Raw genomic sequence first — 19,765 nt, forward strand, 5'->3', positions numbered from 1 at the left:
ACCACATATGTAGATCTAAATAACTAATAGACCAACATATTAATAGCTCAACATAGGTAATAACAGCAGAATATGAGGATATATAAGGAAGTGAGGTGTAAATTATGGATACTGTTTAATTATTATTGTTTTCTCAACCACATATGTAGATCTAAATAACTAATAGACCAACATATTAATAGGTCAACATAGGTAATAACAGCAGAATATGCGGATAGATAAGGAAGTGAGGTGTAAATTATGGATACTGTTTAATTATTGTTTTCTCAACCACATATGTAGATCTAAATAACTAATAGACCAACATATTAATAGGTCAACATAGGTAATAACAGTAGAATATGAGGATAGATAAGGGAGTGAGGTGTAAAATGATAATTACCATACATTATTATTTTATTAACCACATATATAGATAGAGATAATTAATATAGCGACAATTATGAGATCTTTCTGACCACATATACAGCTCAAAATGATTAATAGCGGCAGAATGAGATAGTAAATAATGGAATAAAAGCCAAAATAAGACAAAGATAAGGTAGTGGAAACGAATATATGATGAAACTCACATAAACACCACACACTGATACATTTCTAACCGTATTTAAACCCCAAAATACCTAAAAACACCAGAAAAGGAGAGCAAATAAGGGAATAAGGAGTAAAATATGGAAACAAACACAGAATATAGCGGTAAATAACTATAATCTAAGAAACCACGCATAAATAACCAACACAAACACATTCCACCCCACCAAAACCCCTAAAATAATCAATAAAAGCAGAATTAGATAAGAAATAAGTGAGTAAAGGGTAAAATAGGAGAAGGCGAACAGTCCCGGGGGGTGGTTGTCATGGCGGCGGGTCTGCGCGGTAAATAACGTAAACAAAGGCAGAGAAGGCGACGTTGCGAGCGTTCTTCCGAGGCGCAGGAGCCAAGATGCCGCAGAAGAAGAAGGAGTCACTCGGAGGGGAAAAACCGGGCCAGGAAGTGCACGCAGACCACGAACTTTTCCTCCAGGCCTTTGAGAGTGGGTTGAGCTCCACTGTCCCTCCCTCCCACCTCTCCATTTTACCTCCATTTCCTCTTTCCTCCACTCTCTTTCTCTCTCTTCCTCCTCTTCTCCATTGCCTCTCTTTCTCCCTCTCTCCTTTTGTCTCCCTTTCCTTCCCTCCTCTGTCTCCTCCCTCCTTCCTCCTCTCCATTCTTCCTCCATTTCCTCTTTTTCTCTCCTCTCGTTTCTCTTCCTCCTCCTCTTCTCCATTGCCTCTCCTCCCCTCTCTTTTTTCTCCTCTTGTTTCTCTTCCTTTCCTCCATTTCCTTTCCCTCCTCTTTCTCTCCCTCCCTCCATTTCCTCTTTCCTCCATTCTCTTTCTCCTCGTTTCTCTTCCTCCTCCTCTTCTCCATTGCCTCTCTTTCTCCCTCTCTCCTTTTGTCTCCCTTTCCTCTTTCCTCCCCTTATCTCCCTCTCCTCCCCTCTTTCTCCCTCCCTCCTCTCCATTTTTCCTCCATTTCCTCTTTCTCCTCTCGTCTCTCTTCCTCCTCTTCTTCATTGCCTCTCTCCTTTTGTCTCCCTTTCCTCTTTCCTCCCTTTCCTTCTCCCCTCCCCTCTTACTCCTCCTCTCATTTCCCTCTTTTTCTGTTTGTGTCCTTCTCTTCCTCTCCCTACTTCTTTTTCCTCTCTACCTCATCTCTTTCTCCCCCTTCTCTATTCCCTCTCTTCTCCTCCTCATAACCCTCTATTCTTTAAATTTTTGGTGTCTTTAATGTGTGTTGATAATTACTGAAATGCTGATAATCCTGTTGGTGTAATGACTTTGTATTTCCATGATAATTAGTTTAATGGTTTCTGAATGGTTTAATTAATCATATGTGCTGGGTAGGTAATAATTGATAGGTAGGGTTTAATGAAGGTAAGTTGAGGTTATATCATGAGGTGTAGGAACGGAATATTAATGTTTCTTGAAGTTGAATTTGAATGTTGTTTGTCTCCTCTTAACCCTCCCCTCTCTTCCTCATCTTCCCCCTTTCCTCTTCATCAATTCACATCCTTTCTCCCCTCTCTTCCTTAATTCCCATCCCTTCTCCTCTCTCTCCCTCTTTTCATCAATTCTCGTCCCTTCTCCCCTTTCTTTCTCTTCCTCTTTCCTTCACCCCTCTCTTCATCAATTCTCGTCCCTTCTCTCCTCTCTCTCTCTCTCTCTCTCTCTCTCTCTCTCTCTCTCTCTCTCTCTCTCCCTTTTCATCAGTTCTCGTCCCTTCCCCCTCTCTCTCCCTCTCTTCATCAATTCTCGTCCCTTCTCCCCTCTCTCTCGCATCTCTTTCCTCTCCCTCTCTTCTTCTTTCCTCCACCCCCACCCTCATTCCCTCTCCTCCCCACTCGTCCCCTCCTATCCCCAATCTTCCCCTCTTTTTCCCCTCCCTCTCCCCTCTCTTTCCTTCACCCCCCTCTCGTTCCCTCTCCTCCTCGCTCATCCCCTCTTATCCCTGATCTTCCCCTCTCCCCTCTGTTATTGGTTATTTCAGACACTGACTATTAATTTCTGGGTAACATGTGATGCTTACGTTAAATGTTGATGAGTTAAATTTCACCGTGAAACAGATATGGAAGCACTGGAGTTAATGCATCACAGTAATCTCCACTCGAAATTGATCTCTCATTTTGGCCGCTCTTTACTTTTGTCCATTATGGGAGCGGTGAGTAGCGGGCTTTTTTTTTCTATACTTTTTGTTGCCCTTGAGCCGTCTCCTTTATTGTAAAAAAAATTAGCTATGTTTGGGGCTGTACTGTTTGTTTATTTGGTTTATGAGTTAAATTATCGTACCACTATTTGTGTTTGGAGCGGCACGGTTAATTTATATATTGCCCAGTTAGTATTTTAGCGTGAAAAAGCATCATATTGAACCCCAAAGTTTATAGTTAGTGTTTGAATAGATCACTCCAGTCACCTAAAATATAAATGATGACTAATTTTTATGTTCTGAAATATACCTTATTAACTCGCATTTTACATCATTATTATTTTACATTTCAATTTAATTCTACTATGTGTCATTACTTACTTTTTATCCAACCATTATCCTGTATGTGTATTGCTTAACCTGGTAGCTGCGGGGATCATGTTTCTTACAGGCCCCTCTGAGCGAGAATAATGAGAAAAAATCATCACTTACTCAAACCATTTCATAATATATATCAACGTATTTGTGATCAGTTTATGCATCATCTATTTTTTTGGGGGTTTATATCATGGCAAAAATTTGGCCTGTCGCAAGTACACGGTAAAGCCACAAATTTGGCCCGTCGCTGCTACCAGGTTAAAAATATAGATTAGGTTTAAACTCTCCAGCTCAAAAAATCAATATCTTTCGGAAGTCTAATAAGTGCTAGTATGATTCTTTACTGTACATGTTTACTCCTCAGCTTGTCGTCACTCAACAAAAGTAGATAATATAGAAAAAAGATATATATAACTGCTCCAGCTGATTTCATACATAAGAGGAAGAAAAATGAATATATACCAGATAAGTAGAAAAAAACAAAACAAGGATGCTAATGGTAGAGTTCAGAAAAATATATATACCAGATAAGAAGATAAACCTATAAGGATAGTGTATTGAAGAATGAAGCATGTACCAGCTGAGGAAAAGTCACAAGGAATATCAGGATAGCGTAAAGAAACAGGTATATGAGGATAGCGTGTAAGTTTCCATATGACACCGCCGGGCAACACTCACCCGGCCAAGACTGAAGTGACGGCACTGCTAAACTAACCCCTTTTTTGCGGTATTTTGTTTTCCAGAGCCGACCCAGATCTATCGCTATCTCAGGTCGCGGAATGTGCTGAGCGTAAGTATTTTCTCCCTCTCTCTCGCTCTCTCTCTCTCCGGCAAGACACGCCAGAATCCAGTCATGGAGCCCAACTTGACGTCATTCCTTGGTCCTTCATAACAATAGACCGTTTTCCATAGTAGTTCACTCACTCGCCACTAGAGGACTTTCTTGCGTTGGCCTGTAGGGTGAGAAAGCTTGGCCCTCCTTCCAGCAGACACTCCATAATTGTTTGTAATGTTATAAAATGGGAAATGACATCGCAAGCTCATTTCACATCTATTTCTACTACTACAATCTCGACTGCCACTATTACTTCTACTACTATCACTACCATTGTTGCTATTGCCCATCCCTCACTACCATGTTAAGGCGAAATAGCAAGTCTTAGGGGAGTAGCTATACCCATTTCTAGCTGACTGCAGTCCTTGGTTGTGATGTTACTGTGCTTGATGTGCGTTGATGCTGCTGGTGAAGTTGAAGCACACTTTCAGCCTTGCATCTCTCATTGCAGTGAACACCCCTTCCGAGATGCTTGAACTTGAGGAGAGGGATGTTCTGTGCCAGTCTCAACAGTGTACTAGTCAGCCAATGCCCCCTGACACACACAGAGTTGCTTACATAAAACAGGTGCCATTGTGTTTGACTTCTGCCGAAACAACCCTAAACTTTCCTGGATGTGAAAGCAAAACTACACTGATAAACAATGACTACATAAAAATTGCTAACCAAAAACATTTCTGGCAACACAAAACTTCAGTCATCCCTCAAATCGTACGGTTTTCAATAGTTCGGTTTCGGTTTTATACAGATTGTCATTGAGGATATTTTAAGGATTGTAAAATTTCCTTCTCGTCGGGAAATTCAAAAATCCTAAAAAATCTTCTATGGAAATCCACATAAAACCGAAACCAGACTATTTGAGGGATGACTGTATTATTAATTATGTACAGGACTGGATTCAGACCTTTAGAGGCCCTAAGCACTGGAAAGATTACGGCACACGAGGGGTTCCATAATCTTTTCATTTATTTATTGTCAGCCTCCTTCTGTGGCCCTCGGCTCAGCTGCTACATTTCCACCTTGCTCCATTGTAAATCTGGCACTGGAAAAAAGCTTCTCATGCATATATTTTCACATTCCGTTCCTGGTTATCATATCAAAATCTATATGTGGATTGGTCACTAGTAATACAGCTGGGAAAATTACATACACTGAAATTCGTACAAAGGAGAAACTACTTGAATGACTAATAACCTACTTGTCATGCCTACATTTTCACATTCCGTTCCTGGTTATCATATCAAAATCTATGTGTGTATTGGTCACTAGTAATACAGCTGGGAAAATTACAGACACTGAAATTCGTATAAAGGAGAAACTACTTGAATGACTAATAACCTACTTGTCATGCCTACATTTTCACATTCCGTTCCTGGTTATCATATCAAAATCTATACGTGGATTGGTCACCAGTAATACAGCTGGGAAAATTACATGCACTGAAATTCGTATAAAGGAGAAACTTCACAAATCTACGTCACCCTGAATGACTAATAACTTCTCATGCCTACATTTTCACATTCCGTTCCTGGTTATCATATCAAAATCTATATGTCGATTGGTCACTAGTAATACAGAGGAGAAAATTACGTACATTAATTGTTAGAAAGTCTTATCCATTGTACCTTGAAAGTTCTCTAGGAGGTCGTGGGTAACTCTGCCTATGTATGGGATGTGGTCTATTTTCTTCCTTAGTTAGTTTTTTTCAGTAACTTTTCTTCTCTAAGGATGTTTTACCTTTCCCTTAAGTATATATTCACACACTGACACTAGAGAAAAAGTTTGTAGTCCTAAATTATTTGAATGGTTGGAATTAACATAGTAACTTGTTCATTTGTATTGCTGTTATGATTGGAGCATAAAAAAAAAGAATATAAAATTTCAACTTATTTTACCAGTTATATCTCTCAGCACCAACACACACACACACACACACACACACACACACACACACACACACACACACTAAGGGGGATGGGGTGTCTGGTGTGTGAGGTTCCAGCAGTACCCAGAAATCAACTTTAATGAGCTTGCTCTTGGTGGGAGGGCATTTGCTGGAGATTGTAAGTCCAACTCGTGATCAGGCTTGGTAAAATACACACACACACACACACACAACACATAGACACACATAGCATCCACCTCACTGCCCCCTTACTGGAGAAATATAGATTGGGAGACAGGACTGACCGAGCCTTACCTTGGGCCCTGTATACTATAAATGGGTAAATACACACACACACACACACACACACACACACACACACAAGTTTATCCATCTAAACAGGGTATAGAGAGGAGCAGGGCACAAACATAAAAGACAAAGAAAAATATTGACAAAAGGAATAGGAAATGGATTGAAGAATTTTGATATGACAAGCAGATTAGAACACACACACACACACAACACACACACACACTCCTTCACCTCTCCCTTTGCCACATCACACGAGGGGACTAATGAGGATGTGTTTGCAGCCCATCTTTCTGCAAAGGACGCTCTACTACATGCGAGGTCGGATGAGCCGAAGCCACAAGAACCGGATGACCTTCAAGCTGGATGGACTCTTGGAGAAGGTAATGGTGGCCGATGGTGCCTCCTGTGCAGTGTTCCAAATTATCATACTCATCAGAACGCATGTGAACGGAGCTGAAGACTAAATGAATGAATTGTATCTGCAGGATGAAGAAAAGAGTAAATATGATCAGTTATTAATTAAAGTGTCCCTCCTTCACCCTTGGGCAAGTTTGGGACACTGCGGCGTTGTGATTTTAATTCTAGTGTGCCGGGGAACGAAGCAGAACCCTAAATTAAGCAGTTGTGTGATTGCAGGATGAACAATCGCATTTGATTTTCGTAGCTGCTGCCCGATAACTCGTAACATCAAAGAACGGAAAGCATCGATATTCAACAGTTTTTGCACTAACCTTGATTTTCTCACGTCACTTGTGTCGGGACGAGAGTTTGAGGCATAAAAATGATAGATACGAGATGTGGTTAATACGATGATTTAGCGACGTAGCTCCTGTGGGGTCCTGTTCTTGCCGCTGGTATCCTTTGCTTATGTGTTGATTGCGGTGTTGATGGGTGTGTTGATTGTTGTGTTAATGGGTGTGTTGCGGTGTTGACGGGTATGTTAATGGATGTGTTGCTTGTTGTGTTAATGGGTGTGTTAATTGGTGTGTTGACGGGTGTGTTGTTTGTTGTGTTGACGAGTGTATTGCCGTGTTCCAGGTGACGCAGAAGAGTGAGAGGCAGGGGGACAGGCCGGCCAGCTACCTCAACATTGCCTTCACCGGTTTCCACGACGACAAGTGTGAGTGTGTTCGTGCGTGCGTGTTCCTGCGTTATTTTTTAATATTTTTTTTTACGGCAGAGGAGACAGTGCAAGGGCGTAAAAAAAGGGAAAATAAGAACGGGGAAAAAAAAGCCCACTACTTACTGCTCCTTTCTAATTGCTCGGAAGTTATTGTTCCTCCGATTATTTTAACTTGTGTGTTCCAAAGTAATGTTTTTTTATTATTATTATCTCTGCTGCAAGTCACTGTTTTACATATATATTTATTTATTTATTTGATTTGATTATTTTCTCTCCCTTACAGTGGAGGGCATGTCCGGGGATGTCGCTCGTGTCGAAACCTTCATAGTCAAGATGTGCCACAAGAAGCGTAAGGAGTCGTCGGCCCCTCTCATGCAGGTGCGATGTGTGTGTGTGTGTGTGTATTTACCTAGTTATAGTTTTATGGGGCCTGGGATTTACGCTCATGTGGTCCCGTCTCCGTATCTACATTTATCCAACTTTTCCTTAAAGCTTTGCACACTCCTCGCCGATACTACATCCTCACTCAGTCTGTTCCGAACCTCTATTTTTCTTTGCGGGAAGCTATATTTCTATTTATGTGTGTGTGTGTGTGTGTGTGTGTGTGTGTGTGTGTGTGTGGAGTGTTTTGTCATAAGCTGCAACCATTTTTATTAGTTTAGTTATGGGCAAAAAAATTATGATGTTTTCTTTAGTTCTTTAAATTGAGTGATTCAACCTTGTCTTATTTATTTATTTAGCTAGTTATGAATTACTGTTTCTTTTAAATTTTTTTTTTTGTTGTTGTTGTTTTCTGCCCTCGAGATGCCTCCCTTGCTGTAAAAAAACAATCATCAGTCCCTCACAAAACATCGCAAACAACTTCACCACCTCACAAAACATAGCAAGCAACTTCACCACCTCACAAAACATAGCAAACAACTTCACCACCTCACAAAACATAGCAAGCAACTTCACCACCTCACAAAACATAGCAGGCAACTTCACCACCTCACAAAACATAGCAGGCAACTTCACCACCTCACAAAACATCGCAAGCAACTTCACCACCTCACAAAACATAGCAAGCAACTTCACCACCTCACAAAACATAGCAAGCAACTTCACCACCTCACAAAACATAGCAAGCAACTTCACCACCTCACAAAACATAGCAAGCAACTTCACCACCTCACAAAACATAGCAAGCAACTTCACCACCTCACAAAACATAGCAAACAACTTCACCACCTCACAAAACATAGCAAGCAACTTCATCACCACCTCACAAAACATAGCAAGCAACTTCATCAATCACTCAAAACATAGCAAGCAACTTCACCTCACAAAACATAGCAAGCAACTTCACCACCTCACAAAACATAGCAAGCAACTTCATCACCTCACAAAACATAGCAAGCAACTTCACTGCCTCACAAAACATAGCAAGCAACTTCACCACCTCACAAAACATAGCAAGCAACTTCATCACCTCACAAAACATAGCAAGCAACTTCACTGCCTCACAAAACATAGCAAGCAACTTCACCACCTCACAAAACATAGCAAGCAACTTCACCACCTCACAAAACATAGCAGGCAACTTCACCACCTCACAAAACATAGCAAGCAACTTCACCACCTCACAAAACATAGCAAGCAACTTCACCACCTCACAAAACATAGCAAGCAACTTCACCACCTCACAAAACATAGCAAGCAACTTCACCACCTCACAAAACATAGCAAGCAACTTCACCACCTCACAAAACATAGCAAGCAACTTCATCACCTCACAAAACATAGCAAGCAACTTCACCACCTCACAAAACATAGCAAGCAACTTCACCACCTCACAAAACATAGCAAGCAACTTCACCACCTCACAAAACATAGCAAGCAACTCCATCACCTCACAAAACATAGCAAGCAACTTCATCACCTCACAAAACATAGCAAGCAACTTCACTGCCTCACAAAACATAGCAAGCAACTTCACCACCTCACAAAACATAGCAAGCAACTTCACCACCTCACAAAACATAGCAGGCAACTTCACCACCTCACAAAACATAGCAAGCAACTTCACCACCTCACAAAACATAGCAAGCAACTTCACCACCTCACAAAACATAGCAAGCAACTTCACCTCACAAAACATAGCAAGCAACTTCACCACCTCACAAAACATAGCAAGCAACTTCATCACCTCACAAAACATAGCAAGCAACTTCATCACCTCACAAAACATAGCAAGCAACTTCACCACCTCACAAAACATAAACAACTTCACCACCTCACAAAACACAGCAAGCAACTTCACCACCTCACAAAACATAGCAAACAACTTCACCACCTCACAAAACATAGCAAGCAACTTCACCACCTCACAAAACATAGCAAGCAACTTCACCACCTCACAAAACATAGCAAGCAACTTCACCACCTCACAAAACATAGCAAACAACTTCACCACCTCACAAAACATAGCAAGCAACTTCACCACCTCACAAAACATAGCAAGCAACTTCACCACCTCACAAGTCACCTCTATCCCAAAATCATCATTCCCAAAAGTCATCAGCCCCTCACGAAACCACAAACAACCTCATAACCTCACCACCTCACAAGCCGCCTCTATCCCCGTAAGGTGTCGGTGGGTACGCAGGACGTCAGCATCAACCCCATGGACACCAGCGGAGGCGGCAGCGGGGGGCGGTGTCCAGCGAGCCTAAGCATTCCGACCCATAACTTCACCTGGAGCAATGGACACCAAGTCAAGTCTTACGTCCTGGTGTTCAGAGTCACCCTCGTACATGACCAGGAGAATGGTGAGAGGGGGAGAGAGAGAGAGAGAGGCGGGAATTGGTTTACTAATAGAGTGGGGGATGAGTGGAACAGACTTGGGTGTCATGTTGTGGGCTCCAATACCATAGATACATTCAGGAAGAGGTTGGATAAATTCATGGATGGTGAGGTTTGGTGGGGTTAGGTTTACAGGAGCTGTCTTGTATAGGCCGACCAGCCTCATCCAGATTCCTTACGTTCTTATAACCTTCTTATGTCCCAATTCTCACTCCTCTTCCTTCTCCTTTCTGCAGCCGGCGAGCCTCTGATGAAACGTCGCCGCGTCAGTCGCAGCTCCTCACAGGACGCACAGGAAGCCAACATTGCCAACAACAACACCAGCCACACCCCAAACAACAACAACAACAACACCAACAACGCCACAACACCCACGCAGAACGGAGACGCGCAGAACGGTGGCATGGGCTCAACCTACTGCGGAGAGCTTGTGATGTTCGACCGCCACGGACGTTCGCTGCTCACCCCAGGCCATTACGAACTCATGCTAGAACTCCAGGCCCCAGGGGAGGAAGGGGAGGGGGACGCGTTACCCCTGTGCCGATCTAGCCCCAAGAAAGCCGCAGGGTGGGAGACGATCAACACCCTAAAGCTGGACGGGATTTTTAACCACATGCCGATGCTAAAATTCACGTTGACTTGGACCAGTGAGACGTCCAGCCCCGCCCCGGAACGCCCCCGCCTCCAGCCCCTGAAGCCCCTGGATGTGGTGCTTGCGAACAGTACCTCCACCAAGCCCCGACCTCAGGGTAAGCCAGGGGGAAGGTTCTTTAGGATTAGAGTAAGAACAAAGGGAAAAAGCTTCTAATTCTTTTTCTTTTTTGTTTTTCATTTATTTTGTCTTTTTTGTCTTCCTTTTCTTTTTCGCCCACCATTAAATATCCCGCCACAAATACGACACCACATTGTTTTCTCCCCGGTCACACGCCCATTTTAATCTTCCCATCAATAACTCAACTTCATCGCCCACCATTAAATATCCCATCACAAATACGACACCACATTTTTTTCTCCCCGGTCACACGCCCATTTTAATCTTCCCATCACTAATTCAACTCCATCGCCCACCATTAAATATCCCGTCACAAATACGACACCGCATTTTTTTCTCCCCGGTCACACGCCCATTTTAATCTTCCCATCAATAACTCAACTCCATCGTCCACCATTAAATATCCCATCACAAACACGACCACATTTTTTTCTCCCCGGTCACACGCCCATTTTAATCTTCCCATCAATAACTCAACTCCATCGTCCACCATTAAATATCCCATCACAAATACGACACCACATTTTTTTCTCCCCGGTCACACGCCCATTTTAATCTTCCCATCAATAATTCAACTCCATCGTCCACCATTAAATATCCCATCACAAATACGACACCGCATTTTTTTCTCCCCGGTCACACGCCCATTTTAATCTTCCCATCAATAACTCAACTCCATCGCCCACCATTAAATATCCCGTCACAAATACGACACCGCATTTTTTTCTCCCCGGTCACACGCCCATTTTAATCTTCCCATCAATAACTCAACTCCATCGCCCACCATTAAATATCCCATCACAAATACGACCACATTTTTTTCTCCCCGGTCACACGCCCATTTTAATCTTCCCATCAATAACTCAACTCCATCGCCCACCATTAAATATCCCATCACAAATACGACCACATTCTTTTTCACCCCAGTCTATAAACGCATTAACCGCTCCGTCTTCCCTTCCGCAGGAGTGGCCAGTCCCGAGGCCCCGCAGCTTGTGTTATATCAGTTCGTCTACAACAACAACAGCCGGCAACAGACCGAGGCCCGCCGAGACTTCCACTGCCCCTGGTGCTCGCTCAACTGCATGGCACTCTACTCCCTCCTCAAGCACCTCAAGCTCTGCCATGCCCGCTTCTCCTTCACCTACGTTGTGAGTGTGCCGGGATGCTGCGTCGGTGTCTGTGTTTCACCTCCTGTTTTCTCTCTCTTGGGTACATACTCTCAAAGATTTCAGGACTTCATTCTTCTCCTTCACCTTTGTTGTGAGTGTGCCAGGATGCTGCGTCGGTATCTGCGTTTCACCTCCTGTTTTCTCTCTCTTGGGTACATACTCTCAAAGATTTCAGGACTTCATTCTTCTCCTTCACCTTCGTTGTGAGTGTGCCGGGATGCTGCGTCGGTGTCTGTGTTTCACCTCCTGTTTTCTCTCTCTTGGGTACATACTCTCAAAGATTTCAGGACTTCAATCTTCTCCTTCACCTTCGTTGTGAGTGTGCCGGGATGCTGTGTCAGTGTCTGCGTTTCACCTGCCGTTTTCTCTCTCTCTGTGTGTCTCTGTTTCTCTCTTTGGTCCATATTCTCAAAGATTTCAGGACTTCATTCTTCTCCTTCACCTTCGTTGTGAGTTTGCCGGGACGCTGCGTCAATGTCTGTGTTTCCTTGTCTGCCATTTTCTCTCTCTGTGTCTCTCTGTCTCTCTCTTTGGTACATACTCTCAAACATTTCAGGGCTTAGGGCCATATTTTCAAACATTTCTGCGCCCAAGAACACGTAATTTACAAGTCTTTCGTGGGAGTTTAGGGTATTTCCTGGGGTACTTTTATGACCCTGGTGGTAGTCTGAGCCGCCTTCTGTACCGTGAACCTAAAAGAACACTTATTAGAACCCGATTAACCTTCTTTTTGGCCTTTGGAAATAGTTGGTGTGATGGGCGGGAGCATCGGACAATACCAACCTTACTTCATTCTCATTTCCTTCCCAGTAAATAGTAACAAATTTCTTTTTCTACTCTTATTATACTGTTTATGTTTTCCTCTTTCATCTCGTTTTACATACACATCAAGAATTTCACCAGTAAGAACGTATGAGACTAAAGATCAATGTTGCCAGATTGTCGTACTCAGCCTCTTATATTTACCGACATCCGACCCAAAAACTGTCTCGTGGACCCCAATAAGGAGATTCACTTATAATTATCGCTAAAATAGTTAATTCCTGATGTTTCTTGGCAATAGTTAGGCGTCAGAAACCGGTAAATACTATGCTCTGAGTACGATAATCTGGCAACCGTGCTAAAGATAAACTGATACAATTTGGATTAAAGAAAAGAAAGCTAAATAAAATAGTTACACAGACGCCACTCGTAAACTCTAATAATTTCGCCATTAAGAATATATAAGACCAAATAAACACCACAATTTGAGTTAAAAAAAATAAATAAAAGCAAATAGTCGATAGTTAAGTGGCTGCTCTTTACACTTATCTTTTACAGGAGCGTCAACTGGCTTTTTTTTTCCCCTACACTTTTTCCATGTTGCCCTTGAGCTGCTTCCTTAACTGTAAAAAAATAATAATACCAATACCACACACCATCATCATCATCATTATCTTCCGCAGCCACACCACAAGGGCGCTCGCATCGATGTCGCCCTCAATGAGTGCTACGACGGATCCTACGCCGGCAACCCCCAGGACCTCGTGGCTCTCCCGGCGGGCTGTGCGTTCTCCCGGTCCGGCCCCACGCGACGCACCCCCACAACCTCGGTCCTGGTGTGCCGCCCGAAGAGACCGAAGCCTTCCCTCTCGGAGTTCTTGGAGCAGGACGATGATTTTGACCTCCCGCGCTCCTACATCCTGGGTCACAATAGGTGGGTTTTGGTTTTTTTTTGGGGGGTTGGTTTATGTCATGAGTAGGTTGGTCTGGGTTGGTTTAGGTCATTATAGGTTGGGGTGTGGTCTGGGGTTGGTTTGGGTTGTGATATGTATGTGTTGGGTTTGGTTTAGGGCATTAAAGGTTGGTCTGGGGTTTGGGTTGGGTCATTATTGGGCTTGAGTTGGGCCATTAGAGGTTGGGTCTTGGTCTGGGGTGGGTCTGGGGTTTGGGTTGGGTCATAATGAGTAGGTCTGGGGCTTGGTTTGGTTAGGTTATGAAAGCCAGTGTTTGCTGTAAATATTTAAGTATCTTCGAGGAGATGTCTGTGGATCCTCAACATTTATGGGTATGTCTATTACCTAACTCCGCAGAAACACTTGAAACACTTTATCATGCTTACAAAAAAAAAAAAAAAAAGTTTTATAATAAGGAGATGTTAAGGTGTGACTGTCCTTTATTGGTTTTTATTTTTCATTTCTTTATTTATTTTATTTTCCACGCTCTCGATGTCACCCACTCACTATTTTTTCTCGCCCTCTGCCCCCCCCCCCAGGCTGTACCACCACACCATGACCTGCCTGCCCATTCAGCCGCACGAGTTGGACGAGGACAGCGAGGGCGAACACGACTCTGAGTGGGTGCGGACCAAGACGCAGATGATGATTGACGAGTTCTCCGACGTCAACGAGGGCGAGAAGGAGCTGATGAAGATGTGGAACCTGCACGTCATGAAGTACAAGTGAGTGTGTGGGTGTGTCGAGGGATGTGGTGGTTTGGTAGGGTGCGTTCGTCACCTTCCACGCACCCTTTCAAAATTATCTCCCTTCATCTAACCCTTAACCACCCTTCCCCCCTACACACTCTTCCCTGTAACCACCCCCTCGCCCCCACACGCCCCTCTAAGCACCTCTCGCCCCCCACAAGATGCAGGACCCCTCAGTATAGAAGCATCTGGCATCCGGTTGAGAGGGACAGAGACGCTTGTCCAATTATCTCCACTCCGCAGAAACAAATATAGATGTCCCTGTCGTGTACCTGTTTTCCCACTTAACACAGACTAATGGCAGCTCTTTCCTCCTCCTCACAGCTTCAAATAACAACCTCTCATCCACAACCAGAGCTTTTATTTTTCACTATTTCACAGGTTAATTTTCACAGCAGCTCTTTCCTCCTCCTCACAGCTTAAAATAATGGCCTTTCAACCTTATACTTACCATCCACAGCTTATATTTTCCACTATTTCACAGCTTGATTTTCACAGCAGCTGTTTCTCCCTCCCACAGCTTAAAACAACAACCTCTCAACCTTATACATACCATCCACAGCTTATATTTTTCACTGTTCCGCAGCTTCGTCGGGGACAGTCAGATCCCGTTGGCGTGCAGCATGTTCCTGGAGACTCACGGGGCCGAGCTGCTGCGGAAGAACCTCTATCGCAATTTCGTGCTCCACATGATCTCGCTGCACGACTTTGGCCTCATCGGAACGGGAGTCGTGTACCGCTGTGTCCTGCAACTGCAACGCATGTAAGGCTGCTGCTGGGGTGCTCTCTGTGTGTGTGTGTGTGTGTGTGTGTGTGTGTGTGTGTGTGTGTGTGTGTGTGTGTGTGTTCTTACCTGTGTGTTGTGTCCTGTCCTTTCAAATTGTTTTAACGTATTTCTCTCTAAAAGTATGTGTTTGTGTGTGTTTATGTGTGTGTGTGTGTGTGTTTACCTAATTGCCATGTTCTATCCTGTCAAACTGTTTTATTGTATTTCTCTCTAAAAGTATGTGTTTGTGTGTGTGTAATAATAATAATAATAATAATAATAATAATAATAAACGGTTTATTTCATGAAGTACCAGGCAGCCCTAGAGCTGAAAATATACATCAATGGAAGATGAAATGAAATGAATGAGACAAATGAACAAAGTAGTATGATTGAAAATAAAAAGGAAAATAGAAATAACAATAATAGCAATAATCATAGTAAAGATAATAATAATAATCATAATAATCACGATAATAATAATGATAATAATAATAGTAATCATAATAATAATAATAATCATAATAACAACAACAATAAGTGTGTGTGTGTGTGTGTGTGTGTGTGTGTCAGTCAGTCAGGTTTAGAACTACGTAGGGAAGATTAGTGTCACTCAGTCAGTCAGTCAGTCAGGGTTAACCAGCCAGTCAGTCAGTTGAACAGATACACAGGCTAAATTTTGAGCGATAGTGTCAGTTAATCAGTCACTCACTCACTCACTCACTCACTCCCCCTCACCCTTACACACCCACACCTCTACACAAACTCACTCCTAACCACCACTTACCCTTAACCACCTTCACCCCTTCACCCCCATGCCCCTTAGGTTAGGTTAGGTTAGGCTAGTTCAAGTTAGGTTACATTGGGGAGGTTAGGTTAGGTTAGGCTTGGTTTGGTTTGCTATGGTTAGGTTAAGTTTGGTTGGGTTAGGTTTGGTTAGGTTAGGTTAGGTTAGGCTTGGTTTGGTTTGCTATGGTTAGGTTAAGTTTGGTTGGGTTAGGTTTGGTTAGGTTAGGTTAGGTTAGGCTAGGTTTGGTTTGCTATGGTTAGGTTAAGTTTGGTTGGGTTAGGTTTGGTTAGGTTAGGTTTGGTTAGGTTAGGTTAGGTTTGCTGTGGTATGGTTAGGTTAGGTTAAGTTAGGTAAGATTAGGTTAGGTTAGGTAAACAAAACATCTAATCATCCAACACACACACACACTCACACACACACACACACACACACACACACACACACACACCATAATATCAGTAACACAAGACCACTCATACACCACCCCACACACCCCTCTAAGCACCCCTCGCCCCCCACAGGATGCAGGACCCCTCAATACAGAAGCAGCTGGCGGCCGGGTGGGAGGAACAGCGACGCTCAGCCAAGAAGCTTTTCGCAGCGCACTTGGGACGAGGCAGAGGTGGAGCGGCAGCAGTGGTCAAACAAGAGTCCTCCCATAGCTCCGCCTGCTCCTCACCTTCCTCCTCTTCCTCCTCCTCCTCCTCCTCTTCCTCCTCCTCCTCCTCTCTCTCAGTCAACGGTGCCTGGCTGTCGGAGAACAAAGGATATTCCGGCAAAAGCAAGTGAGAGGAATTTTTGTACTTATGGTATCCTGTTGTTTAGGCTGATGCTGCCTCTGCTACTGATGATGATGATGATGATGATGATGGTCTCTCTCTCTCTCCCACTCTCTCTTTCACAATCTCTTCTCCTTTTCCTCCTCCTTTTGTTTTTCTTGTTAATTATTGCTCGCCCTTAGTTGCCCTCTTTCTTTGTTTTTCTTAATTTCCTTCCTTCTTTCATTTTTTTTTTCTTTATTTCTCTTCTCTTTCTCTTTCTTCTTTTCCTCCTCCTCTTCTGCGTCTTCCTGTAATTGCTTTTCTTTCTGTTTTCGTTCGTTCTCCTTCTTCCTCCTCCTCCTCCCCCTCCTCCTCCTCCTCCTCTTCTCCGGTCAGTGTGTTGCTCTAAATCCATTAGTGTTGTGTGTAGCGGAATGTGTTGATTGATTGATTTGATTTCGTACTGAAGTTGTGAATGTTTTGTGTTGCATGATGATTATAAACAGACACAAAACACACACACAAACACACAAACACACACACAGAGGAGGAGGAGGAGGAGGAGAAGTTGTAGTAGTATTTCTTGAAGCATTGTGATCTTACGTAATTGTTTGTTCTTCCCTAATCGCATTTTTGCAGGGCTGGGTCAAGCTCGTAGTGTCCTGTCTTTCGCATTTGTGTGTGTGTGTGTGTGTGTGTGTGTGTGTGTGTGTGTGTTAGATGGAAGAGGAGGAGGAGGAAGAGGAAGGAAGAAAAAGATGAGGTACAAAATGACTTCTTCCTGAAATTATGTGGGAGTGTCAAATAAAAGAGTTTGGAGGAGGAGGAAGAAAAGGAGGAGGAGGAGAAGGAAGGAAGGAAGGAAGGAGGAGAAGGAAGAGGAAGAAGAAGGAGGAGAAGGACGGAAGGAATGAATGAACGAGGAGGAGGAGGAGGAAGAAGAAGAAGAAGAAGAAAAAGGAGAAGGAAGGAAGGAAGGAGGAGGAGGAGGAGGAGGAGGAGGAAGAAGGAGGAGGAGAAGGTAAAGGAAGAAGACAAAAGAGGAGGAGAAGAAAGGAAGGAACAAACAAGGAGGAGGAAGAGGGAGAAAGGAAGGAAGAGGAGGAGGAGAAGGAAGAAGAAGAAGAAAAAGGAGAAGGAAGGAAGGAAGGAACAAACAAGGAGGAGGAAGAGGGAGAAAGGAAGGAGGAGGAAGAAGAAGAAGAAGAAGAAAAAGGAGAAGGAAAGAAGGAAGGAACGAACAAGGAGGAGGAGGAGGAAGAAGAAGAAAAAGGAGAAGGAAAGAAGGAAGGAACAAACAAGGAGGAGGAGGAGGAGGAAGAAGGAGAAGGAAGGAAGGAAGGAAGGAACGAACAAGGAGGAGGAGGAGGAGGAGGAGGAGAAGTAACTAACCTCATCCAATGTTTGCGTTACAGATGACATGGACACCAAATGTACCGTTCAGTGAGGACACTCAGGATAGCCCAGTACAAACGCCTTCTAGTGAGCCCCGCAGACCAGGCACGGAGCGGCCCCCCCACCCCCCGCCCTGCTCCAGCCCCCTGCCCCATGCCCCCTCTCTCCTGCCAACACCCCGACCCTCCCCCATGACTACTGCCAGTAAGCAACAACACCGAGGAGTTGTGACGGTGTTGTGGGGTGTTGGCGCCCTTTTGTAGTGTTGCAGTGTTGGCCGGTGTAAGTCTTGTGTGTAAGTGGGTGGTGTAAGTAGACTGTGTAAGTGGTGTGTGAGTGGTCTTGTGTTACTGACAAGGTGTGTGTGTGTGTGTGTGTGTGTGTTTGTGTGTGTCTTGTTTACCAACCTAACCTAGCCTTACTGTACCTTACCTTACCTTGCCTAACCTAACCTTACCTTGTGTAACCTTACCTAATCTAACCTTACCTTACCTAACATTACCTTACCCAACCTTACCTAATCTAACCTAACCTAACCTTACCTAATCTAACCTAACATTACCTAACCCAACCTTACCTAATCTTACCTAACCTAACCTTACATAACCTAACCTTACCTAACCTAACCTTACATAACCTTACCTAATCTTACCTAACCTAACCTTACCTAATCTAACCTTATCTTATCTTACCTAACCTTACCTTGCCTTACCTAATCTAACCTTACCTTACCTTATCTCACCTAACCTAATCTAACCTTACCTTACTTAACCTAACCTTACCTAACCTAACCTAATCTTCTCTAATCTAACCTTCCCTTACCTTACCTAACCTAACCTTACCTAACCTAACCTAACCTAACCTAACCTTACCTAACCTAACCTAACCTAACCTAACCTAACCTAACCTTACCTAACCTAACCTAACCTTATCTAACCTTACCTAACCTAACCTTACCTTACCTAACCTAACCTTATCTAACCTTACCTTACCTAATCTAACCTTACCTAACCTAATCTTACCTAACCTTACCTAACCTAACCTTACCTAACCTAACCTTACCTAACCTACCAATACTACTAAGGTTCACCCTCTCTATAATGAATGAATTTAGGGGACCACTCAAGACATTACACATCCAAAAGTTTGCTTGTTCCGTCATGAAGGATAACGGATTAGGATATGATAGCGCGTCAAAGGCTTTTATTTATTTATTTATTGTCATTATTTGGACGGTAGAAGGCGCTGTGTTTTATATCGAGTGAATTATGGTGTTTTTAATCATAGTAGCTGTTTGGATTATTTTTTGGGGTCTGGTCCAGCGATAAAACGGAAGGTGTCGTGAGAGATAAAAATGTATTGGGGTAGTCAGCGTCATATGTGGTGGGCTGACTGACTGACTGACTGACTGATGGAATGACTGACTGACTGACTGACTGGTGGAATGACTGACTGACTGACTGGTGGAATGACTGACTGACTGACTGACTGATGGAATGACTGACTGACTGACTGACTGATGGAATGACTGACTGACTGGTGGAATGACTGACTGACTGACTGACTGATGGAATGACTGACT

At 43.5% G+C, this 19,765-nt stretch overlaps 1 protein-coding gene across 4 annotated transcripts; it reads left to right on the forward strand.

Moving 5' to 3' along the window:
- The first annotated feature begins 847 nt into the window (after positions 1-847).
- LOC126981879 (polycomb protein suz12-A-like) lies at positions 848-18,685 on the forward strand. Of its 4 annotated transcripts, XM_050833483.1 has the most exons (14): positions 981-1,034; positions 3,808-3,854; positions 4,351-4,466; positions 6,378-6,476; positions 7,135-7,216; positions 7,503-7,597; positions 9,849-10,029; positions 10,300-10,812; positions 11,802-11,986; positions 13,453-13,703; positions 14,262-14,447; positions 15,058-15,234; positions 16,549-16,808; positions 18,204-18,683. In XM_050833483.1, the coding sequence occupies exons 3-14, from the start codon at positions 4,368-4,370 to the stop codon at positions 18,233-18,235; spliced, it is 2,160 nt and encodes a 719-aa protein (XP_050689440.1). In that variant the 5' UTR covers positions 981-1,034; positions 3,808-3,854; positions 4,351-4,367; the 3' UTR covers positions 18,236-18,683. The 4 variants fall into 4 exon arrangements, with proteins under 4 accessions (XP_050689438.1, XP_050689437.1, XP_050689439.1 ...); XM_050833481.1 differs by lacking the exon at positions 3,808-3,854 and having other exon boundaries at positions 848-1,034; positions 16,549-16,812; positions 18,204-18,685; XM_050833480.1 differs by lacking the exon at positions 3,808-3,854 and having other exon boundaries at positions 848-1,034; positions 18,204-18,685.
- Positions 18,686-19,765: the final 1,080 nt, after the last annotated feature.

The sequence above is a fragment of the Eriocheir sinensis genome, chromosome 49 (genome assembly GCF_024679095.1).
Source record: "Eriocheir sinensis breed Jianghai 21 chromosome 49, ASM2467909v1, whole genome shotgun sequence".
Taxonomy (NCBI): domain Eukaryota; kingdom Metazoa; phylum Arthropoda; class Malacostraca; order Decapoda; family Varunidae; genus Eriocheir; species Eriocheir sinensis.

Bases quoted from the DNA above. Each gene is read 5' to 3' on its own strand.
- LOC126981879 (XM_050833480.1), top strand. From the start codon at position 944: ATGCCGCAGAAGAAGAAGGAGTCACTCGGAGGGGAAAAACCGGGCCAG. The intron at 11,987-13,452 runs GTGAGTGTGCCG...TATCTTCCGCAG, and splicing joins GCTTCTCCTTCACCTACGTT to CCACACCACAAGGGCGCTCG. The intron at 16,809-18,203 runs GCAAGTGAGAGG...TTTGCGTTACAG, and splicing joins CAAAGGATATTCCGGCAAAA to ATGACATGGACACCAAATGT.